The sequence below is a fragment of the Artemia franciscana genome, chromosome 8 (genome assembly GCF_032884065.1).
Source record: "Artemia franciscana chromosome 8, ASM3288406v1, whole genome shotgun sequence".
NCBI classification, from domain to species: Eukaryota; Metazoa; Arthropoda; class Branchiopoda; order Anostraca; family Artemiidae; genus Artemia; species Artemia franciscana.
In genome coordinates this window covers 42770217-42796528 of record NC_088870.1, presented here as the reverse complement: position 1 = coordinate 42796528, position 26312 = coordinate 42770217, and the positions used below count along the sequence as shown (strand labels likewise).

The window sequence follows — 26312 nt, the reverse complement described above, 5'->3', positions numbered from 1 at the left end:
AAATAATAAATTTGAACAATGAATTAGTCGTTTATTAAGAAGAACCGAAGATGGATCCCCCAGACCATTACCTTGCCAGCTCTCCTAAGCTTAATCTACTTTTATAGGTCGGTTTCGGATTAATTCTTCTGTGTCATTCACATGTACTTCAAGAATGCAGTTTAGGGTTTCTTCTGGGTCAATTGTTGGATTGTCATAAGCTTGCGATACAGTCCCCTAGCGTCCCCGGTGGTCTTTCTTAAGGGTCTTTAGTAGCTTAGTACTAGCTTCGCCTAACTATACTTTCATAGAAGTTCCTCCAAGAGGTCCTTTTTGCCCTCCTAATGTCTCTTTTAAGGAGTGTTAATCCTTCTGGGCATGCATCCCTGATCTTCGGGAACATTTCTTTCGGATAGATTTCCGTTGTAGTAGTCTTCGTATCAGCTTTCGGTTTTGACTCAGCTCTGAAGTCCATCAATTATTTGCCTTCACTGGAGCTAGGAGGGTTGCTTGTCTGAAAGTAATCGTATTCATTCTTTCTGTAAGTTCTTGTATCACCCTACCCAGGTCTTCCTCAGGTTCTTCATAATTTGATGGCAAAATTGCAATTTTTCCAGCCAGAACTTGATTATGAGTGACCTAAAACGTTTTTGTCGCTTATATTCCTGATAAGCTTTCTCATCTATTGAAATACATCAACTTTAAATCTTATTAGGCGGTGGTCTGAGAATAACAGAAGATCGTTCAATCTTTTACCATTTCTTCATGTTGTAAAATGAAAAATGTTTGATCCAAGACCTCTCTTCTTCTAAAAAATATCTGAAACGACACTGGCTGATTATGACAAAACAAAAAATTGCAAAGAAGAGAGAAACGAGTACAATAACAGCCAGTGAAAAATAGAAGAAAAAATTGTGCAAATATTTTGGTTGAGACCTCTGCTCTACCGTCCTGGATGCAGAATAATAAAGAAAAAAAAAAGATAAAAGTCCAAACGACAGTATAAAAACCAGACTTCAAAATAAACACTGGAACTAAAATAAGGACCCTTTCGAAGCAACGATGAAAGGGTAACTGAATAAAAAAATACAATACTGAATGGCCTTTTATAATTTGATTTTATATAAAGTATTCTTAAACGTTAATCGCTTGCCAGGTAGGGTATTATCTGAGACTCTATTAGTTACAAAATATGATTTTGTGGATCGATGTAAAAACGATCGGGAAAAAATAAGTTTATTATAAATGGGCTTAGAAAAGTTTCTGCAGTGCCTCTACTGAGGGTGATCTTTAGGTAAATGTGCTTTTTTATTTCAACTTCCTCCCTGAAAACTCCATTCATCCTGTTTTTGGAGAGATCTTTAGTCAATTTTAGTCACAAGGATCTATTGTCATATTGCAGCAACTCTTCCTCATCCACGCTCATGGATTTTGCGGGTGTGGATCCACAGTTTTACTTATAATATCAACATTTTCCATCTCATCAAACAAAATTTATTCTTAGCCTTAGTTTCTGATCGCCAATTTTAGGACCCCCACTCACGTCAAAACGCTGTCCAGATTTGCACTAGGGCGTGACCCCGGAGCAGCCCCCGCGTACAGCCTTAGCCATCCTTTCTGGTTTGCCACCCTGTGCTTATTGAGTGTATGCAAGACTATTCACTGTCTGGGGGACAGGCGCGCTAGTAGTGAGCTCAAGATGTGGCCCAAAGGCATGGCCCCTCTAAACGGGGGCATCAGACACGGAAAACGGAGTTTTATCCCCTTTAGCTTTTCCCTCAATCTTCATTCAAAGTTTCACGGTGTTTTGGCTTCGTGCCTTGCTTTCACCTAGACTATTCCACCTTCAGTAGTTCTCAGAGATTCCACTAAGTCGAGAGAATGCACCTGAAACTCTTACCTTTTGTTTTATTTTTCATCTTAATTGCAATAAATTTAGGTTCACAATTTTAATGACCATTGATTTTCTTTTGATCGGATATATGACTTATCTGCAATCAAAACCTTAGTGATAATATAACTCATTGAGTGAATTACCTTAGTTTTGTTTTCGCAAAATTTTGCTTGATAATGCTCTTATTTGCCTGGCTTGGAGCTATGTGTGTCGCCAAGAAAACGTTTTTCTTTTTCAGTATAGTCATTGCAATTGTACGATGTAATGTTGCCTTGATCTTAAACCACCGAGAACGGCGAAAATGAAGTCTGTTGGTTTAAATTACTCGTGTGAAAGTTTATACAACCATATATATTTTAGTAATTATAAAAAATCAAGATTACAATTTCTTAAGGAAAAAGACTTCCTTGTATATTTATGCAGTTTTGTAGCGGCCGCTCAATTAAAAAAAAGAACCTGGGTGAAAAATCAGCCAAAAATAAGCTAAAAACATGCTTATACCACCAAATAGCTTAAGAAGGTGTATGTTTTCTCTAAAGTTGTAGTTCTCTTTGGGAATCATAACGGGAATCATTAGTTTTGCTTACTTATTTTTACGTTTCGACATAGCAACACTGACAAAATTCTAGTAATACCCTAAATACTTCCCGTTTTTGAAACACCCATAATAAAATCTTAGTATACTGTATTTTTTAGGTATCAATAGTCCTAAGATATGTCAAGGAGGAAAGACATTTTATTGGCTCCCTACTTTCTCTTCATAAATTGCCATCCTATGCGTTAGTGAGATGTATCCGGATATCTGTTGACCAGCTTTTTATTCGTTGCTTATGCTTTCCTCCATGTAAAACTCAGTTCATCTTATAACGGTCTGGTTGCTGCATTATTGGCTCTGATTTCAAGGCTTTCATTTGAAGAGAAACTAATTTTCATTTTATTTCTGTTGGATTCTATCATCATCTTCTGGATTCTCGCAAATATAGAAGGAGGGGTTATTACCCCCTCATTTCGTCGCTTTTGTTGCTGAAGTTTAACATTGATGTAAGAATTTTCGGGAATAATGAGTCATTTAACTGAATATATTTTAGACAATAAAATTGGATTGACTATGTATGAGGAAGGCTGTTGTCGCCATCAGACGCTCTTTACGCTAAAGAACAGCTTTTATCGAATTTTTTTCCTTGATTTCTTACCAGTCCGTCCCAAAGAATTTTTACCATGGCCGAATAATAAAAGTTTCACGATATGCAGTCTGGTTTCTGGTAGTTTTTGGATCCCCTAATTTTGGGTAATGGACTATCTGTATTTAAAGTTGCGACTTACTGTCTTAAACTGAAGTTTCACTTTGAGAGTTTAGATAGTTCTATTTATAGCGGATTTTGTGCTTTGTTAATTAAGTAACACGATTTTCGATGAGCTTAATGATTAATGTAAATTTTTTCAGAAAGGAAGTTCCGGGTCTTCAGCTTTCTGATTGTTACAAAATTAATAAGTATCAGAAGAAGGAGACTTTTCGTACAGTAAGGTTGAGAAGCCAAAACTTGTTCTGTCGCTCGTAACACTCTCTTTTCTATATCTTTTTTGTAAGAATTATCCACAAAGGTGTACCGGACATTCGCGTTATTAAAACAAAAACATAATTTTAAGAGATGTTAATTTGTTCTCCTGTTCTTATTTTTAGCTGAAACAAGAATTGGTATTTAGACTTTTACTTACTCGATAAAGTCTGTACCAGTGTTCGGTAACCTGCGGCTCATGAGCTGGACGTATCTATTTTATCGTAGAAGGGACCTTGGGAGTCACTCTGATTCTGCGTGTTCCACGATTAGAATGTGCCGCAAAAAAAAGAGAATGAAAGCAGCAAAGTTTCTTTCAATGAGTCTGTCAATATGAATAGTTGGAATTCAGAGGCACCCCAGCATATTTAAAAGTTTTGTTTTTAATCTATTTCCAAGCTTTCGAATGGGGAGCCGAAATACTCGGACTTTTATTTTCGCTTGTTAAAAAATTTGTTGTTTGTTTCTTGCAAAGTTCACTGTCTTATTAAAAGTTTTTTCCTTTTTTTGGTATTTTCATTTCATTTTACTTATAAATGGAAAAACAATGTCTCATGCTGTCAAAGATATTAGTGATAAGCTGAGGCTCGGTTACTCTAAGATTGTAGCAAATCGTGGACACTATAGGAGAAGAGCTCTAACTCGGCTTTACTCAAATTTTTGCGATCATTCTGTACTCTTCTGTTCTGGTATTAGGCCACTTCTGTTGACTGGTGATCTAAAACGTATTCGTATAAATTATTACCGGTACTGCAAATTTCTTTTATATCTACCTCGTTCTTACCGGAATACAAAACTGGTTAAAAATTATTGTGCGACAGATATTATTGGTGCTTTCGAAAAATTATCTGCCAATCTAGCTATTGAAGCGATTTATAGGGTAGGATGTTTTCATCGCCTTATCCATCTTTTTTCTGTATGTGATTAAATTTGTTTCTTGTATTACTTTTGCTGTTTTTCTTTTGTATTTTACTCCACTTAACCTCTGTTTTTGTAAAGTGGGCGATAAATAAATTATTATTATTAATGTGATCTAAGAAATTCCTAAAAATTAATTAATTCTTAAAAATACCGAAAGAGAATACTCAGGCACGTACGGAGGAGCTGGGTAGGGCTCTGAACTTGTACTCACCCTCCCTCTCCCCTAACCTTCCCTTCCAGTGTATTATAATCTTAAGATTTATTTGTATGTTTCAATAATTTTCAAAAAAAAATTGTAATTGGCCTGTTTTCGTGTTGTTATTTTCCTTAAATTGAAATCCCCCCAAAGTAACAAATTAGCATCTTCAATGGAAAAAAGCTGAAAAATAGTTAGACGGTTTTGACGTAAAAAAACTGAAGAAAAGAGGGAAATGAAGAAAAATAGGTTAGTGTCTTTGGCTAATTTTTATCTAGACTAGTAATCCTGAGACAGTTATTCAGTTGATTTTCTTGGGATCCAGTGGCAAGTCTAGCCTAGTTGTGTTCGTTGACGATAAGTTTTGACTTTGTTCCAAAGTTGGGCAGATTAGGTTATTAGCATCATAGGATGTCTTCTAGCACATGAAGATTTTTGATATTTTTATTTAATGTTCAGTGTAAAAGAACCAATCTCAATCTTTTTTTTATTCTCTGAGAGAGACTGTACAGTTTAGTAGTAATTTTAGACCATATTCCTGAACCAAAATAAGTGTTTTGGATCTATGTCTTTTAAACTACGTTCTATTGTAAATTTTAGATTCAGATGAATAGCTTGTAGTTTTGTGTTTAGGTATAAAAGAACAAATATAGATTTTTGTCGATTATTATTTTTTGGTGAAGATGGCACAGTTCAACGTGCATTCACCATTTTATCTGGTTTGGAGCTAAAATTATTTGTGATATCCCGCTTTGCGTGTTTTGTATCAATTCATAGAGTCTCAAAGTATTTTTCTTTTCCAGATGATATCACAATGAACATTTGGTCAATATCAGATTGACTGATACACCATGGAACGAAAAAATATTCCCAGGCTCTTATAAATAACCATTATCTTCTTTTTTTTCAATTCACAGGAGCTCAGGCCACTCTCATGTCCTCAGCTTGTGCCAGGCGATGTCATATTGAACGCTTGATCGATCATAGATGGGCTGGAATTGCCAAAGGGGTTGGAACACAAAAAATCCTTGGTCGTGTTCATATGGTTCAGATTCAAATTGAAAATGATTTTCTGCCTGCATCTTTCTCAATCTTGGAAGATCAACCGATGGACATGCTATTAGGATTGGATATGCTGAAAAGACACCAGGTTAGTTGATGAATACGGCTGTCTTGTAACATAGTTTTATCGTTAAGATGAACTTAAAAAGTTTGAGAAGCTTCCTTGTCCAAGTTGTAAATATCTCTTATGAATGTTGTCCAATATAAAATCAGTATCAGTTTGTAGGGACGAAAATATTATTTTACTTAGAGGGTTTCAAAGGTGGTTGGAACACAAAAAATCCTTGGTCGTGTTCATATGGTGCAGATTCAAATTGAAAATGATTTTCTGCCTGCATCTTTAACATAGTTTTGTCGTTAAGATGAACTTAAAAAGTTAGAGAAGCTTCCTTGTCCAAGTTGTAAATATCTCTTATGAATGTTGTCCAATATAAAATCAGTATCAGTTTATAGGGACGAAAATATTATTTTACTTAGAGGGTTTCAAAGGGGTTGGAACACAAAAAATCCTTGGTCGTGTTCATATAGAACATATTGATATTCATATTGAACATATTGTGTTCATATTGTTCTTGGTCATGTAAGTAAGATCAAACTTCGAAAACAAAAATTTGCCAAATCTAAATGGAGTGAATCCAGCTAAACTGGAATATTCTTTTCAACTTCATTCAGCTATTTGCTCCCAAGCTGTGGAATGAGGAACACCACCTGGTATATACCCTTTTCGTTGGCCTGAGAAATCACGGTTAAGGGCTTACAATGGTTTACAGTTTTGAGGCACTTGAGGCAAACACAACTATGCAGGCTCCTCCTCCATCCCAATCTATTCAAATCACTGTGGAATTGGAAACTCGTTCAGTGTAGAAACTACTTAACTAGATAACGAAAACTAGAGCTTTTAAAAAATTTCATCCACGAAAGGACAGTTTGAATATTCATATCACCTTACAAAGAAGTTAAAAAACAAATGGATAAACATGAGAAGCTACTTAAATCGCGTATTCTACTACTAATACTAACAACTCACTGCAATACCAAAGCACTTGAGGCCAACACAACTATGGATGCTCCTCCTCCATCCCAAGATGTTCCTGTTTCCCTAAAATAGTTTCTCATATCCTCCCATCCCCATTGAAGACGACTTGCTTTTCGTTTGGCCATAGATGGCTGGCCGACGAAGAATATCTGTGGCAATCTGTCATCATACATCCATAGATTGTGTCCTAGCCATCTCAACGTTTCTCTTATTACAGCCCTGAAAAGTGGGACCGAACCACATTTTTGCACAGATTACTGTTCGGGATGTGGTCAGTCAGTTGTGTACTCAAAATAATCCGTTGGTAATTTCTCTGGGAAACATCTAACAAGTTCTCCTCTGTCTCTCAGAGCATCCACGCTTCAGAACCATACTTGACCATTGTCATTCTAGCTTCCAAAATAATAATCTTGGTTCGCAGACTTATAATCCTATTCGTCCAAACTTTTTTCACCTGTGAAGAAACACCCTGTGCTTTGACTATTCTATTTTTAACTTCTTCACTGCGCCCACCGTATTAATAATACTACCTAGGTAAATGAAGATGTCCATTTCACATTAAAAAGTCTCACTTAACATTAAATTTCAAACCTATTCTATCACCCTGAACTCTAAAAACCTATGAAAATTCCTTCATTTTAGTAACTTTCTCATCGAAGATGCTCTAATCATCAGCAGAATATAGGTCTAGGAGATTACTTCCCCAATTGATTCCATGTACTCCCATGGCCCTTTCTGGACTCCTTAGGAAAAAGTTCAACAAAATCATTCATATAAATAGGGATAGAACGCAACCCTGCTTAACTCAAGATTTAACACAAAACCAACTACTAATGTCATTTCCGACCGTAACCGCATCGAGGTTATTTTCCTATATGGCCCTAATCAATTTAGTGTATTTATTTGGTATGCCATACAAGAACAGGACCTTCACTAAGCTTATATCAGCTGAATGAGACACTTGCTTATAGTCTACAATGCTAAGGACTAAATACCATATTTCTACCTGGGATCACGTGTATTTGTTCTTGTAGCAGTAATTAAAATTCATTTGAGTCTCTACTTTCTCAATCAGTCGGTTTTATAGGGGCCTCTGCAACTATGCCTGATATCCTGCACTTTTTAATGATGATAATTACAACAAACTCTCAAAAAGAAGTTTTTCAAAGAAAACTAAAGGCCATTTAAAACTTTAGATCTGAAGAAATAGAAACCTACAATAAATCAAACTCAGTATGACCAGAAATTCGAAAAAACGAATAGATAAACCCGGGTCAGACAGACTCAGATCTTTGAAATATTTTAAAAACCCTTCCAAAAAAACCATATATGCCCCGGGGCATAACAACACCTGCCCCCTTGCTCGGTGGGGTTGTATCGATCCTGGAGTTTTTGTTGTTTGATCTTTGAACTACTTTGAACAGGATGGCTATCTTAAAATTTTTATCGGAACCATTTGCGGGGAAAGGGTGGGTGGGGACTAGTTGCCCTCCGATCACTTTTGACTCTTAAAACGGCACTAGAACTTACAATTTCCAATCGAATGCCCCCCCCCCCGTCCGAAGCTTATACATCCATATGAAGTGCCTCTGGGGAAAAATAAATAAGTAATAAAAACGTTGAAGCCTTATGGCCTGTACTATAGACAATGCTATAGCGTTGCATCTGAGAATGAGCAACTATCAGTCTATTATTAAGATCTTCCAAGCCTAAATAAGATTTAGTAGTTACTTTATTCATCATGAACGCTACTCCCTGCCTATGTACCCCACCCTTCCTGTCTGAGTAAATCAATTCTACTTAAACTAAGTTTCATGTTTCATATCCCTGTAGTAAGAGTTTGTGATAGATCTGACAAGTCTAGTTTTGAAGCTTCCGAATTCGTCAGTCAAATTGTCGATACGATAGTTGTTTCTTAACCCTATAACATTTCAAGCTGCAATTTTCATATTCTGTAAATCATTGGAATTATTATGGCCTCAGGGAAAGCAATGGTCCTAGAATCACTGCAGGACGGGGACTAACACATCTTCTCAAGTCTACACAATGCGCTTAAGCCGGCTTACATCCGAGCAGCGAGAAGCTCCTTGGACCTCAGTATGGCTGGAGGTTTTATGCAATACTGGGCCGATCTTGATCACAACTTAGTTTCCTATACTTGGCGATGCTCTGCTATCCACAAGAGTTTGAATCTCAAGTCTATTACCTCCGACTTATTATATATTCAAGTCTACAAATACTATGCTACTGCGAGGAGGCAACCCATAATAGATAACTTCGCCAGGTAGAAAGTTTTCGCCCTAAAAAAGCCCATCAGAACAGATCAAACTTACAGAGATTACCCATTGAGTAGAATCCAATGCAAATGATGTCTCGTTTCTTAGGCTATACTTTCCTCGAGGCATCGCACATTCTACCTATTAGAACCAAACGTTATAAAAATAATGTTCATTGTTTAAATAATAATTTTAGTTTTGATTCATTCACATTCTACCTTTTTATAGTAAAAAATGATCATTTATAGTTATATCTCTAAAACATACGAAAACAGCAAATGTTTAAAATAAGGAAAATCGATGTTTTTTCTTTTACAAATTGTAGGGTCTTTCGCTGACCCCCAATACTATTTCAGGGGCTTTATATTGTTGAAAATTATAGCAATGTGTATTAAAATGTTTACATTTAAACTCCTGAAATCTAAAGGACATTAGCTTGTGAGTTGGAACTTACTCAGGCAACACTGAAATGGAGGAAAGCGGGGGTGTGTAATTTGCGGATCAATTAATCGTAAATTTTTCAGCTAAAAAAAAAATCTAAATATAATAGATTATTTAGTTATAATTCGGTATGTAAACACAATAGTGTGTGCCTGTGATTCTCCTCTTATAACTTCCAACGATTTTTTTAATTTATACTAGTTTTCTAGATAATTTATAACGCATAATTTTAGTGCTTGTTGGATCTGAAAAGAAACGTGCTGGTGATTGGAACGACTGGAACAGACACGAGATTTTTACCCGAATCCGAGCTTCCTGACTGTGCACGTCTGAGCGGACCGTCAGTCGATGAAGCAATGGAAGGTACATTCTTGGATCAATTCTTTACTTCCTTTTACTTTTTTATGTATAGTAAATGCAGGAAATTATAGAGGATAGTCGATATAGAAAAACTCCAATGTTTTTAGTTGTTCTACAGAGTTGCACCTTGGACGGTGGTTGAAACCCGTCTGTCGCAAGGTCTTAGCCCTGGATTAGTGGCAAACCTTAAGGAAAATATAGCCAAAAAACTGACAAGACTCTGTCCTGTCTTAGCCTTAGCCTTCTATGTTTTCGCCTCACCTTGCATCTGAAGATTTGATGTGGGGATTTGTTAAACCTTAAGATCTGTAGAACCACGGCGGCTGAGCTTGCACAGTCACTTTGTTCTGTGACTTGTTTCAAGTTTTAGTCTGATTTATTCCAACTTTTATAAGATAAGGTATAGTTTACTGGACTTGCTTTAAAAAAAAAAAAAACTAGAAAGAAATAAAAGCCTATATTTTGATATTATCTGCAAGAATTTCTTCAAAAAGAAATTGTATGATGTTTTTGTTCTTTCTTTTCACATGAAAAAGAGGGCATAATTTTAATTTTTGTGAGCTTATTAATTTTGTTTTCATTTCCCCCTACGTATCGTTATGTTTGTATAATAGTCTAATATATCAGGTCTGAGTTTCTGTGCAAACTGAGTTGAATTGGTAAAATGAAATGTGAAGTGGGCTATTAATTTTGCTATCGATTTCCAGAATAGTGTTAACATATTGGAGCTCTATAACTGCTTTAATTGTAAATTATAATATTTTTTCATAGATTTCGCTTTGCTAGTACTAATAAGTACTCCTTCTCAATTTCATGACACCTTCCTTCTTCTCGATTTTGGTCGAATTTTTTATAATGACGTGTTGCCGCTGAAATAGAGTTTGTGTACAAGTTGGGAAAATTTTTGACGTCGGGAAGTAGATCAGTAGTCAGTGAATCAATAAAAAATGGATATCACTGTCTCTCTCTGTTTTTTAGAAATACATACTGCATTTAAGCTACACATGGCTAATTAGCCTTCGGAATTAAATATTTCCTCGAAAGAGTGTAATTGGAAAATCGTTTTTATGTTAAGTTTATGTCATGTTTTCCATCGTTCCAGGATCGATAATTTATTTCACTGTTGCTGAAGAAATTTTGCGATTGAAAATTCGGCTCAATCCATCCAAACTATAGGATTATTCATTTTAATAATCATTATCTATATTATAATACAAAATGATTTTTAAAATTTTATTTTATATGAAGCTCTATATACAGGTACAAAAAGTCATAGGTCCCATATTATGGGATACTGCTTGTACATAGGCCTAGTGCTACTACTGATACTTTATCACAGAACAATGCCGGTTCAGGGCAATAAAGCAGCACATGCTTCTCCCCCACCACACCTTGTTGGAAACTTAACTCCCCTTTGCTTCTCGTTTGGTTCCCTGCTTCCTTTCGTGCTTTCACTAAGTCCTAGCTGGATTACTAAAAAGTTAGATTTTTGGCAACCTGTCATGTGTAAAGTGTTACCTTGACATCGTAACTTGTCCTTTGTTATATCCCTAGAAAGGAGATCGAACATAGTTTTATGAAGAACCCCACTTCTTTTGCTTTTCAGACATCTGTTAAGTGCACAGCAGAGATAGGAATATCGCCTCTCCCTTTTTCGTCCCCGCGATGAGACAAGTAGGCTATGGGATGATTATTTTTGGCTTCACATATCTGGTAGTTTTTAGCAAGGTATTCTGTCTTGTGGTATATGTATCAGGAAAAAATTCACTAATCTTTGAAATCAGTGTTGAACTGAATTGACAAGAATTTGCATTTGAATTGTTTGTAGTTTGTATTGTTTAGTTGAATAGTATTTGAATAGTTGAATAGTTTGTATTGTTTTTTTAAATTCATTCAGAATGGGAAATGATTCAGATTTTTCAGACATCTGGGAGCCTGGTTATTAACGTGCTATTCGCACTACGTTTATGTCATCAAATTGGAACATTGAAATCCTTTCTTATTTTCTTCAAATAAACTAAAATAAAAGGTGACAACTAAATAGGTTTTGCGTTTCATAATGTTGATTAGTCTACAAGACATTAAGTAGCCTACTGACTGACTAACCTACACACCAGTGTGAGTAGGTTGGCCTGCTAATCTCAATAGGTTGTTTTTTCAGATGTGTATCGTACTTACGTCCATTTGTAAAGGTAATCTAGGTTGTTTTTTTCTCTTGCTTTCTCTCTCTCCCTTTTTTTTCTTTCCATCTTGAGAACTTGAGAACTTTTCACTTCCATTCTTTTCTAGAATCTGGGAGAGAAGCAGAAGATAGGGAGTTGGCCAAAGCGCTAATTGAAAGCTCCGCAGTGCATACCTCATCATCAGCTGTCAATGAACCATTTACAGAGGCCCAAGTACAAGACTTGATATCCAAAGGGTTTAAAAAAGAGGATGTTCTAGAAGAATTAAGACGATTTAATGGTGACTCTACCCAAGCTATTGCAGCTCTCATTGCCAAATCTCTGAAATTCTAAATTGATTTTAGTTAAAGGGGCTTTTGTTGAATAGTAACTATTCTATTCGTTTTTTGAAAGTGGCATAAAAAGGGCGTAATTTAGCCTTAATTGGGTTGTTGCATTTTTGGTTGTACCATTTTTATAACTTAATCATAGATATTGAATTTTCAGTTAAGGAAATATTTACAATTCCTAATTGATCAAATCTGGTTTGTTAAGCCTGTTATCGGTCTATTAAGACTTATCTAAACTCTAATGTAACTCTTATGTAACTCTAATTCTAGCGACTATGAACAGTTTCACGTCGTCTAAAGTGTTTTTATCCAAATTCCTTAAATCTGTCTTATTGTGAATTGCTTTTCTATCGAAAATTATGCACTCAAGTCGTTAAAAATTATATCAACAGATTTTGGGGAAGTTAATCGACATAAAAGAAAATTACCTAGGTGACCTTGTCTTTTTTCGGATTTCCAACTTAGTATGGGTGATTACTTTTGATTGAGTTTGTTAAATAAAACTGCATTATTTTGTTGCAGTTAAGCCCCAAGAATCGGTTTTTGGTTTGATTTGAGTTTTTTTTTTTTTTTTTTTTTTTTTTTTTTTTTTTTTTTTTTTTTTTTTTTTTTTTTTTTTTTTTTTTTTTTTACTGAAACAGCACTTCGTTCTACACTTTACGTAAAAACCAAATATAGTTTAACTAAAAAATACAACTACATCTTACTAGGGACGTAATACGTTCACCCCTCCTCCTCTATCGTTCAACTGCTAAGACTTATTGTATGGTGTATACATTTCAAATAAATAAACAGTGTCCTCTATTTTCACGTTTTACGTCCAGAAATCTATACTAGGGAGTGATCAAAACCAACTGTATATTCTCAAAAACGGAAGAGGAAAGTTTTTTTTTTTTTTTTTTTTACTGAAACAGCACTTCGTTCTACACTTTACGTGAAAACCAAATATAGTTTAACTAAAAATTACAACTACACCTTACTAGGGACGTAATACGTGAGAGAGAGAGAGAGAGAGAGATCGGTATATTTAAAAACTATCGTAGCATAGCTAAATTCCGTTTTTTCACAAAAATCATACATTTAAACAAAAATCACACACTACAACTCAGCATTAAAAACTGATGTGAAAAAAGGCACAAATGAGTTTGCGTATCGATTGGTTCGTACTTTAGCCCTCCTCCTCTATTGTTCAACTGGTAAGACTTATTGTATGGTGTATACATTTCAAATAAATAAATTGTCCTCTATTTTCAAGCTTTACGTCCAGAAATCTATACTAGGGAGTGATCAAAACCAACTGTATATTCTCAAAAACGGCCAAATTTTTCAATAAGACATAGAAAAAGCTTCAATAATAACACAAGTCCGAATAAATAGGAGTTTTAAGTTTGTTTGCTTTTTGTTTATACTCTGTCTTTAAAAAATATCTATTTTTTCAACATATCCGTTTTGTATTAGTTATAAATGGAAAACAAAGGAAATGGATATAATTAATGAGCTAGCAAAAACAATGAAAGTAAGTGAAGGTAAAAAAAAAACTATTATAAACATAAATAAATCTAACTGTGCGTTCCAGCATCCCAGGGTGACTTATCTGACGAACTGATTACTTATCCTTAGTGTTTTACGAGGAGATGTCAAAGGTCAGGTGGATTACTCCTTGGAATGGATTGGATTATTGGCCGGGCTAACACCAGAAATGTAGAATAGGTAATGATAAGTGATGTCATTTCTTTTCATAAATTTCGGAAATGAGTAAATTTTTATTCTTGGTTTTCACGAGGAGACGTCAAAAGTCAGGAGGATGTAAAGCAAGAACAAAATAAAACAAGTTGATCTCATAATAAAATGAAACAAGAACATAAAATATAATAAAAGATAATAAAATCAACCGAGAAAGACAGTAGAGGAAGAGGACAAGAAGGGCAGTAATTGAAAAATATAGTATACCTCAATAGGTTTGTAAATAAGCTATGTTTACAGTGGAGTGTACGTGATTAATATTGTTATTCCCCTAGGTTTCCTCGGCATTTCAGTTAACAAGTTGTCTGACAGCTATTTGCTGTAATCTTTTAAAGGTTATATCCGGGGAGGTTAGGTGCGAAGTAGATAAGTCGGATAATGTATTCTCTAACGCACCATAAGAAATCATTTTTAATACTGAAGAGAGTGGAAATGATTGCAAACTTGATTCTATGTGATATGTCAACAATGAGAAGTGTTCGAGGTACTCTGGTGATAACGAGAATTTTAAAGGCAATTTATGTACCGATGATACTAAGTGTGCTAATTACTCTGGAAAACTCCCATGTCATAGCTCGCAATGCCTGGTATGTAATAAACAATTAGAACTTAATTCAAATGAAGGTAAACAATAAATGCAAGTACTTCCGTGTACAGTAGAAATATATACGGGCACACTCCCGTATGCTTGGTTTAAGTGATCAGTAAACCAAGCATAGCATAAAATGCATACAAGAACATCTGATTATTTGGCAGTTCTGGATAGAGTTCTTATAAAGGCTTGTTGTTTTTACTTGAGCTGATACTCTTCCACAGTGGTCAGAGTTCCTGGGCCTATTGGTTTTATCAGTGCAATCCCCTACAAATAATTGCGTCGTTGTCTCAGAACTGCGATATACTGAGGCTTCTGTGAATTTTAGCAGGTTGGCTGAACAGTTAAAGTCAGAAAAGATTATTATTTGTAGGGACTTCAACTGCCAGCTTCTACACGATTACCGTTTTTAATATATTTTTGGGGGTATCTGCTAGACACTATGGCCTCAAAATCTGAGTTTTACTTTTGTTTGTAGTACATCCCTGAATGCATCAGCTACCGATTACTTTTGTTACTTTCCGTTCCTTTTGGGAATTAAAGCAGATCTAGACTTTGAGAACAATCCTACGATCACCTTGGAATTAACTTATTGGTACCATTCTCGATTCGCAAGCGGTGCCCCTAATGATCATGTTTGTACAAAGAGTGAATGACACAGAATAGATCGCGCCCTTTACAGAGACATCCTTGATTCGACTCCTGTTAAAATTGAAGTACCGTTCCACCTGTTTGATCATGGTCAAATTGAAGACATACTAGCCCAAATCAACTCAAATCACTTCGTAAAAAGAGTAATAACAAAAAACTTAACACCGCAGAACAGTCAAGGTTTGGTGATTACAAGATGGTAGCTAAAGGGCCTGTATTCACAAGTTGGAAAGTTAAGTCGAAAGAAGACGTAAAAGTTCGTTATCTTTGCACTTCTAATTCAATTCAAATATTTACCCTAAATGAATCCATGGCTGGGTTGAACGACAGACAAAGTAATAGAGACAATTGCGAGCCTCATTGAGTGCGCTCAAGCACCCCTTGTCCGACTTATCCGCTTAATATGAACTTCTCCGTGTGTAATCCGTCAAAGATAAAAACAAATACTTATCTAGCAACTTGCCTGCTGAAACCCAATTGGCAACTAATATAACAACAATAGTCCGGCACACTCCACCGTAAACATACCTTATTTAGAAACCCCTGAAGGTGTACCACATTTCACAATTGCGGTCTCTTTTTGTTCTCTCCATATAAACTCACATACCTTGTTCATTTTTCAAAAGATTGAATTCTTTGCTTATATGTGACGTCGCTTATCTTAATCCTCAATTATCCTGCATTTTTCACGATTGGACGGTGTAACTTATACGACAACTAACCCAGACCGTTTCAAGCAGTAATCTTACTAACCTCTGACTTCATTTATGTCTCGTGAAACGCTAAGGACAAGCTACAGTGCTTGACCAATAAGTAATCTTGCGATGCTTGAACGAAACTAATACTACCAAAGACTACTACTACTAACAACTTGCCGCAGCACCAAGCCGCCTGAGGCCAACACAGCTACACACGCTCTTTTTCCATCCTAATCTATTCAAAGTCTCCCTTTTTGCACCCTCCCAGGAAGTTCCCATTTCCTTTAAATCTTTCTTTGTGTCGTCCTCCCATCCTAGACGAGGAAGACCTGCTTTCCGTTTAGCCCTAGACGGTTGGCCGAAAGGACAATCTTTGGCAATCTGTTATCCAAACCAAAGAGCACAAGAAAAATTTACAAAGAGGACGTGGGTATGATAACAAGATTTAGAATGAGTCATTAAACAGCTCTACGGTATTCTAGTAGCCTGCTACTTCTGCTAGTCAGGCCACGATTTTTTAAACTTACTAAGGGAGTGAAAGGGAGAACACACATAAGGAAGGATCGTATAAAAGTCAGGGTTGAAGTTTTCAACCATAAAGATGAGTACAGTGCCCTTTTCATTCATCCTAGCCTTTTCACTCCAAATTTGGCACCAATAAGTTCAACTTTGTATTGGTACTTTTCCCAGACCACACTCCCTTTCTATGACGAAACAAGAGCTAAGAGCTCATATGGCACTTGTGACGAGAGATCGGATGCGGTCCGGTTATGTCAATCACGCATCTAGAACTTGCAATAGAATTTCCCCCCCAAAGAGCTCAGATATGGTCGGATTATGTCAATATCATATCTAGAACTTGTGCTTATTCTGCCCATCAAGTTTCATCCCGATCTCTCCACTCTAAGCGTTTTCCAATATTTCCGGTTTTCAAGATTTTCGTTTCTCCCTCCACCCCTAGTGTCCTCGGATTCAATCCCAATTGAAAATTGAGCCTCTATATCTTTCTATATATCAAATTTTATTAAGATGCGATCACCCGTTCGTGAGATACATACCTCATTTTTCACAATTTCCCTTCCCTCCAGCCCAAATTCTTCTCAACTATCTTGTTCGCTCGCTCACCCCCCCCCCCCCCAGATAGTCAAACTGGGGAAGAGACTATTTCTACTTTAATCTTGTCTGGTCCCCGATAAGCCTGCCAACTTTCATCGTCCTAGCTTATCTGAAAGTGCCCGAACTAGCAAAACTGGTACCGAAAGACAATCCGACGGACAGAAATAGTGATCGCTATGTTTCACTCGGTAAATACCAAATGCCATAAAAATAAGAGTCTATTGGGAAGGGTTCTTTTATAAGACAGCGAGAAATAGTTACAGAAGTTACTGGATATTTCGATCGCAAACATCAATGATCAGCAACGAAACTAAAGTATTACAATGAAAACAAACTATATTTATAAGGAACAAAATATTTACTTCCAGGTCAACGATAGTGTGCGGTCCATCATTTTAGAGGGTTCATTAACTGGACTCATTCAAAGTCTTAAGTTCCTTAATATTGCCTAAATATAAGATAATTTTTATATGAAAATGGTGCAATTTTCTTCTTCTTCTCATTACAAACGAAATGCTGCTGAATTTACGTTTATAAAATTTGCATGGTCTATAATCCACATATGTTCATTTGCAATGAGAAAAAGAAGAAAATTATACCACCTTCATTAAAAATTCATCCTACATCTAGGCAATATCAAAGAACAAAGACTTTGAATGAATCCGGCTATTGAATCATCTAAGCCAATGGATCGGGAGCTATGTGTGTTCCAGATGTTATTATTTTGTTTTGTATATATATAGTCTTTTTTAATTGTAATACTTCAGTTTCACTGCTAAATTAATGGGATCGAAATATCTAGTAACTTAACCTTTAAAGGAGTGGCAGAAACTGATGGCAATGATTTTGAGCTAGTTGCTTAATATTTACCTATTTCTGAAACCGTTTCTGCTTAAAATCCAATTACTTTTTTAACTCGTCTAATCTTTTTTGGATGGCCCAAGAGGGACTAACGATTCCCATTTAATGAACTTGAAGAATCAGACATCATTTTTGTTGGTAGTTTAAAATTTCAATGCTGGCTTGGAAAACAACGAGCCTTTTTTCTGCCATCAAGTTGGTGTCGACACGTGTGCTAATTGAAACCCGGCTTTTTTGCATTGAAATTCGATTTTCTTTTCTTCAGTTCTTCTGCAGGTACTTTTCGTAGAAAAGAATATAAAAATCTCAGCAGCCATTTTCTCTATTGTGAAAACAGTAACCACAAAGAACCGAATTGTCCATTAAAGGTTGGTTAATATCTAAAAGGAATAGTTTAAATAACGCTGGTCTACAATTAGGTCTTAAAAAACCTGGGCAGGGGGTGAAATTCTGGGCTTTTTTTGCTTATCTCTCTAGGTTAGGCTAATGAGACAGCTAAAAAATTCACATATTTAGAATCAGAATTTCATCCAGAGCCAAAATAGGCTATAACAATCATTTATTTTAGAAATGGACGTCATCTTCCTCCTGGAACTCTTTTCTTCAATTGGTTTAATAGTTTGTTAAAATAGGGTTAGATACCCAGTATTTGGCCAACTAATCTGCTTTTTAATAGTTTAATCATTGTAAAATCTATCATAAGCTACCTTCTAGAAAATGGATTGTTTCACCATTAGAAGGGCCAAAATTATCTTACAACTTACCTTAAATTGCAGCTTGGAGCAATCTAAGGATTTTTCCTTTTAGAAACTCCAGAGTTGATAATATATGACACATAGTTGAATAGGCTATGTACACTTGACTAGTGGTTTGATGTTGCTGATTTGATTGCTTCCCAGTTATAGGCCTACTTCCATTCTTTTGTTGACCATTTATTGTCAAGATGGCTCTTAAAGCTTTTTAGGCAGCAATGGTACCTGACAGTAATTTGTTCTAGAGGTTGGCAACATGTTTGGTAAGAAAATGGGTGTGTAGCCACTTTGAGGAGAAATGCCTGGATAACAGCAGATTATGTCCCCCTGTACAAGAGTTGTGGGTAAAATTCTAGTTAATTGACTTCTTGGTAGCCTATCTCAGAAAGGGTTTAGTTTAGGAAAATGAAACTTTCAGGGATGAATCTACAGACTAAAGTATGTCCTGGAAAGGTATCTTGAAGCAACTACCTCCACTCCTTATCCCTCTAGAGGGCTCTGACCTTTGATGACCTTTAAAAATATGTGTGTTATAAAAGTGAAACCTTGCAAAATCAATCTTCTGCTTAATTGAAGTACAACAAAATTGTTGGTAAAATTCTAGTTAATTGACTTCTTGCTATCTCAGAAAGGGTTTGGGCTAGGAAAATGAAACTTTAATGGATAGGTCTACAGGCTAAAGTATGTCCCGGGAAGGTATTTTAAAGTACCCACCTCCACTTCTTTTCTGTCTAGAGGGCCCCGAAATTTGTCTACATGACAGGTCATACCTATTGAAATTTTGATGAAACAACATTTTACCTTAATTTTCAGTTACTAGTTGCTTTTTCTCTGCCTTTAGTTCTGAAAAATGCAATTCCTGTTATTTGAGTAGAATTTTGAGCCATTTCAATGTTTTCTTTCAAAATTTAGGAAATGTATTTGTATATCTTTAAAATCTTATAAAATGGAATTGAGCAAAGTTATGAAGCTGAAAACAATTTTTTTGTACTTCAATTAAGCAGAAGATCTATTTTGCAAGGTTTCACTTTTATAACACACACATTTTTAAAGGTCATCAAAGGTCAGGGCCGTGTAGAGGTAGAAGGAGTAGAGGTAGTTGCTTCAAAATACCTTCCTGGGACATACTTTGGTCTGTAGATTCATCCCTGAAAGTTTCATTTTACTAACCTAAACCCTTTCTGAGATAGCAAGAAGTCAATTAACTAGAATTTTACCAAATTTTTTCAGCTTCATAACTGCTGAATTCCATTTTATAAGGTTTTAAAGATGTGCAAATACATTTCCTAAATTTTGAAAAAGAAACATTGATATGACTCAAAATTCTACCCAAATAACAGGAATTGCATTTCCAGAACTAAAGGCAGAGGAAAAGCAACTAGTAACTGAAATTTGAGGTAAAATGTTGTTTTGTCAAAATTTCAATAGGTGACCTGTCATGTAGGCAAATTTCAGGGCCCTCTAGAGGGCAAAGGAGTGGAGGTGGGTATTTTAAAATACCCTCCTGGGACATACTTTAGCCTGTAGACCCATCACTGAAAGTTTCATTTTCCTAATCTAAACCCTTTCTGAGATAGCAAGAAGTCAATTAACTAGAATTTTACCGAGTCCTGAGATGCCATAGGACAGAGATCAGGAAATGCCTTTGAATTAATAAGTTTTTGAACATGAGTGGCATCACCCAATCTTTTTCTATAAACCAGAGTTGGGAGTTTCAGCTTGAATAGCCTTGTAGGGTAAGGGAGTTCATGCAGTCCACTCACCATCTTAGTGGCTCTTCTCTAGACATCTTTTTTGAAAAAGTGGGATACAAGAACCATACTTGTCTCCAACCTTGGCTGAACGAGTCCTTTGTACAAAAGGCTCAGAATTTTAGGGGTATGGGAGGAAATTGTTCTTCTTATGAGCCCTAGTGATGAGCTAGCTGATGCTTCTGCCTTCTTTGCATGAGTGCTAAATTTTAACTATAAATTTGTTTAAAATATACCTAATCTTGGGAAATGCTATAATCTTTGGCATATGATCTTTAAGTTTAAATGACATATCTTAATCATAGACATAGTCAGAAACAGATAATTCCTAGATACTTTGTATATGTAAATATTTGTGTAAAGAGTTTGTGATGGCTCAGCTATATTTTATGAAAGAAATTTGGACAATTAGACTCAAATTGGGTGCCTAGAGGATATCTTAGACCCACAATCATTCCCTACATCTTTTAACTTTTATGGTTAAACTTTATTTTGCATCACAAGCTGTCTAAAATGTAAACTATGCTGCAAAGCAGCATAATTTGTTAGCTAACAATCCTGTTTTTGCTGTTCTAACAAAAGCTATTAGCTAACAAGTGGATAGTAGAAAATAGCCTATCTCTATACTCATTCAGTTTTATATATGGTTAAATTTTTTGTTAGTGTTTGTTTGCTTTTAAATTAACACAAGCTATACATTAGCCTTTAACAATTTAACTTATAACAATTTGACCATCAAAATGAGAAGAAAGAAAATGTCCAATTAATTGTGGTAGAGTCCTAGATGAGGGGAAATTTCCCACCTTGGAAAGCAGTCTTGTTGTATGTGTAAAACTCAAGAATATTTAAAGAAACAAAAACCAGTTTAATCTGAAAACCAGTTTAAAGCTGTACATGCAGGCTATTACCTTACCTTGAATTACAGCTAGGAGCAACCTAAGGATTTCTTCTTGTAGAACTCCAGAATGATGACTCGAGTTGTATACAAAGTTCATTAGTGACTAGGTGCTGTTTCATGTTCAGCAGCATCCCAATCAAGTTTACACTCTCTAGAGGACCACTCAGCATCTAGCCTTTGTTTGAAAACATGTATGGATCCATCAGTAACTGTTTCATTAGTTTGTTCCAACTGTTGACAGTGCATGTTGAAAAGAATCAAGTGCAGACTCTAGATATTGTAGACTGCTTGACAAGTTTCAGGTGATGACCTCTAGTTCTTGAGTTCGTACCAACAGTAGGGAATAATGCTGGGAGAGTATTAGCTCTCAATAACTTATAGGCTAAAATGGAATCCCCTCTATTTCTCTTGTAAATAAGTGCAGCAAAATTCAGCTTTGATAGTCTCACAGGCTAGGAAAGCTCCTGTATGCCAGAGTGGCATGTCTACACATCTTAAAGAACTTTTATGTTTTTTCTAAAATATGAGGAGGTAAGAGACATTCCAACTTCAAGCTTAGGATGCACAAGTCCTCAATATAGAAGACTGATGACCTTAGGGAAACAAATGGAAATAGTATGCATAATCAGTCCCAAGGTAGAACTAACCCCAGCAGCAGACCTCATAGCCTTTATTTGATTGGTTGTTATATTACATTTGAAGACTTGATAATTTTCGGTGGTCTTATTTTTTCTATAGCAATTCCATGCTCTGTGTTTTTTCTCTTGATTGTTTGCTTACTTTAGTAGTTGAAAGAAGTAAACTTTTTGCCTGTTTAACCTGAAAAAATTCTGGTGCAAAACTTTTCAACATGCAGAATTTCTGTTTTTACATTTGACCAACTCTCTTCAATGTTATCAGTAATAAGCGTTTTCCAGTTGACATTGGCAAGTTTTTCAGGGACTAGTTTATAGTTTACACAATTTTGTTGCTTAGAAGATGGTTGTTTGTGGTTGGGTATGACAAGCTGCATTGTCCTCCAAGTTGACTCTCTATTGTCTTCCAATGGTAAACTATTGGATAAAGTTTTATTGGTGAACAGTGAGTTTAATGAATAGACCTTTCAGAAATTGATGTAAGACCTAAATTATGCTTAGGAAGGTCTTTTGGAGCATTAAACTTCGCCTCTTCTCTATCCAAAGGGCCCCAACCTTAGATTAACTTGGACCAACTTTGTGTGATAAAGGGGAAACTTCCATAAATAGATAAAGCACAACTAAGGCCCAAAAAGAAGTTTACAATCCTAATTGCATCATTATACCTGTCAAACCTCTTCAGTGGTACACTAGAATTGATCTCTGAATGGTAACATAGAAGTGGGTATTTTGAACGTTTGACACCCTATTCCATGTCAAGTCTTCCTTTGAATAGCTTGGCTGATGCCAAAGAAACATTCTCCTTGTTTCAACTGTTCCTGTCATTGGTCTCAGTTTGGTTGGAAAAATCTTCTCTCCTTCTGTGGTTGACTGAGGGCTTATGAAGCCTCTTTGAGTGTCCTCAAACTTGTTTTAAATTGGCATGCTCTGTGAAAAGCTTGTTTTTGGTTTGATTGACACACTTGTATGTCAGTGGCATGTGGCTGAGCCTACATCAGAAAGTCATCAAGGGTAACTTTATGGCATGTAGCCTATAAATGTGGTTTCTTGACAAGTACAGAAATATATTCTGTGTTCATCTTCTGTACATCTTCAATCAGTTGTATCATGTCACACTCTTATAAAAGAGACCTTCAGGGTAAGCTCTAAGTCTAGTATTGGTCTTAAAAGTACCTTGTATAGGCTTCAGGGAGGTTCTGCTTGACTACCCTTGCAAACAGCTGTACCATGTCACACTTTATAAAATGGACCTTTAGGGAGATTCTACTTGACTAGCCATGCAGTCAAAGGTTTGAATTTGCTTTGGAAACTGAGAATCATCATGGAACTTTGGGACATTATCTATAGTAATTCACAGGTGTTTACTGCTGGTGCAAATCAGAAGTGGTATGGAGGATGATGTCAGGTTGTCCCTTAGGCTTTATTGGTGGTTTTTATTGTTGTGATCAGGGTGAAGCATGGCACATTTTGAAATATTGAAGGAGAAATGTCAACTGTCTACTCATGGATATATGCAATCAAGGCCAGATTTTATATTTAAACTGTCAGAGACATTAAATAGTTTTGATTGTTGGTATAGAGGGTTAGGTGGTTGTATACTTCAGCTACAAAATTGTTCATATAGAAAAGAAACAATGTTGGTTTAATTCCCTAAGGAATGTCACTTATGACCTTGTTAGGTTGTGGCTAGGCTCACACACACTGCCTGTTATGAATAGTTATATCATTTGTGTTCTACCAACAAAGATCTAAATTTATTCCTACTGCTTTTAAGTAAAGCTGTTTGTGTGTGACCTTATCAAATGGTTTTGCTAGATCCATAAAAATGAAATCTTCTTGAAGGGTTTTATCCAGAAGCTTGGTAATTTGCTTGTAAGTATCTAAGAGATTAGTTTCTAGAGATTTCCCTGTTAGAGATATATGTTGCTTGTCACAGATGATACTAGGTTTATTATGAGTAAGGTGTTAGAAAACATGTCATTAAACTGTCCTCTTTAGGGTGCAACAACAGTTCTTAAACTATAAAAGTCCTTTTCTGTGTCATCAGCATTTTCCATTAGACCTTAAACAAAATAATAGCACGCAATATAAACAAAACTAATGGAACTACAGTTATTATCTTTTTTTATTCAACATAACTGTTGAAGGTTAACAGCGAAATATGACCAAAATGAATTTTGCAGAATTTGGCACATATTCTTTTTTCTATCTCTATGAATTAGTCTTAAATAAGCTGTGTTTGAGACACTGGTTTCGTTTTAATAGGATCTACTCTCACAACGGTAGAAAACGTAGATCTATTGTTTTTATCTTTGTTTAGTTAAAAACCTTACATATTTCAGCGGAAATCCATTAAACACCTGTATTTTTGTCTATTCTTTGTGAAGAAAAGAAAAAGAAAAAAAGAGAAACATTTTGGCTGTAACAACAATTTTTGGCTGTAAAAACTCTTTAGGGTGCAACAACAGTTATTAAACTATAAAAGTCCTTTTCTGTGTCATCCACCTCTATAAGAAATTTTCATGGTGTGGGGTAGTTTCCAATTGCATGGGACTTGATATTCAAGTTTTTTTTGTTTTTTTTTACCTAACCATTGAAAATAATTCCTTTTAAAGCATATAGCTTAGAACTATCTGAATTCAGCCAGGAATTGCTCATTCTTCCTAGTTGTTTCTGGATTGTCAGTGAAGTTTGGAAACTGCTATATTTTTGCTCTGACATAGTGTTAGACATGTGAATTAAGGATAACACATCAGCTACTCAGATCCCTTCTCCTGGTCTATATTTAAATACTGTTTTATTTGTTGTACCCTTAACATTATTTTCTGTAAGTGATAGGGTTCTATATATATCTTTGCTATGTGTTTCTAAAACAGGGTCTGATATACAACTGCCCAACCATTGACATAACCATGAGTATTTACCATGCAGTCTTTAGCAAAAAAATATTTATGCCAATACTTATGTATGTCATCTTCAGGTCTTGTGATATTTAAAATGTGTGTTAGAACAGAAACCAGAAAATAAAGTCACTGAATACACAGAAAATAATAATCAAAATCAAACACAACAGAAGAAATACTGAGCTGAAACAAAAAGTGAATTGGCATATCTTTGAAGAGGCTGAATTATCCAACCATTCACATAGGTTTTCTTCCTAGAGATATGTCTGTCAGACATCCTCTTCAGGAGTCAGTGTTGTAAATTTGGGGATCAGAATATGCTGCACCCCCTGTCTAGATTTTGTGAAATGCTATCTGGTGCGTTTTCGTTGAAAAACGCCTGTTTTGGTATCTTAATTGAAAAGGAAAAATTAAAAGTGAAAAAAGCCCCCTTCCCCTAGATTTTGAAAAAATAACTTTTGCCCCTCTACTCTAAAATTTAGTAAATTAACTCAGTTGTATCAGTTGAACAGATGGGCTTTTAGGGATAAAATCCTGTGAGAGATCAAATGTCTCTTGCTAATAAAAACCTGTTATTCTTGATTTTATGGAAGTTATTCATATTATGCTGCAGATGAGCACTATTTTATTAATTCAATATTTTCAAGTTTTTTAAAAGAGTTAATTTGTTTAGTTTAGCTTCTTTAGTTCTGTATTCCTAATTAAGAGAATTTTTTACCAGAATTACTAAATGAGATTAAAATGATAGTATGCAACAAGACATGCTGAACACTTGTATCATTTTAGGTTCATATAATAATGGCTGGAACCAGAGTGTATATTGGTGGCTTAGGCAGAAGAGCAATAGAAAGAGATGTTGAAAGGTTTTTCAAAGGCTATGGAAGAATACGACAAGTCTTGCTGAAAAATGGATATGCTTTTGTGGTAATTTCAAGTTTTAAGTCATATGATTTGATGAATAAAAAATGGTTTGAAACTGTAGAGAAGGATGAAGATAGCTCTAAATTCGAAAGTTCATTTTAATAGTAGTGAAACTTGGCAGTTTTGGTATAGAATAATAATGCTAAATATCGATTTAAAGATAATATTTTGTGTAGCTCTTACTTAATATTTCAAGTCCACTTTTCATTTTTTCTTAAGCAATCTTTTGTCAGGAGAATGTTTTTTATGTTATTTGCACAACTCCCCCAAGATAGGTTCAAATGATCTCCTTTGGGAATCTTGGAAAATAATGACAAACCATGCTGCTTCAAATTTGATCTGGTTGATCAGAAGGAGCCTCCTTCCCCTTGTTGATCAAAATTGCCTCACTCTTAAAAAATAATGATCCAAGAGTCATGACTTCTATCTTGGAAATTTTCTTGAGCTGCCTTATAAAGTTTAATCTTTCAAATCTGGAACAGACACTGTGTGAAAAAATGTTAAATTTCTTATTTTTCTGAAAATGTAATTTAGCTTATATATTACTTTGAAGTTGGG

The 26312-nt window shown here is 35.4% G+C and overlaps 2 protein-coding genes across 4 annotated transcripts in view; both read left to right on the top strand.

Moving 5' to 3' along the window:
• The window catches only part of LOC136030448 (protein DDI1 homolog 2-like), a 36450-nt gene extending 22963 nt beyond the window's left edge, over positions 1-13487 (top strand). Inside the window, exons 7-9 of one of the 3 annotated variants that reach the window (XM_065709433.1) lie at positions 5464-5696; positions 9595-9724; positions 12011-13487. In XM_065709433.1, coding sequence (XP_065565505.1) covers positions 5464-5696; positions 9595-9724; positions 12011-12237 — 590 coding nt within the window. In that variant the 3' untranslated portion in view covers positions 12238-13487. The remainder of the gene's footprint in view (positions 1-5463; positions 5697-9594; positions 9725-12010) is intronic. The other 2 variants (XM_065709435.1, XM_065709434.1) reach the window with 2 other exon arrangements.
• A 4690-nt stretch (positions 13488-18177) lies between these two features.
• The window catches only part of LOC136030447 (serine-arginine protein 55-like), a 45436-nt gene continuing 37301 nt past the window's right edge, over positions 18178-26312 (top strand). Inside the window, exons 1-2 of the mRNA XM_065709432.1 lie at positions 18178-18262; positions 25620-25757. Of these exons, the coding sequence (XP_065565504.1) occupies positions 25632-25757 (126 nt within the window). The 5' untranslated portion in view covers positions 18178-18262; positions 25620-25631. The remainder of the gene's footprint in view (positions 18263-25619; positions 25758-26312) is intronic.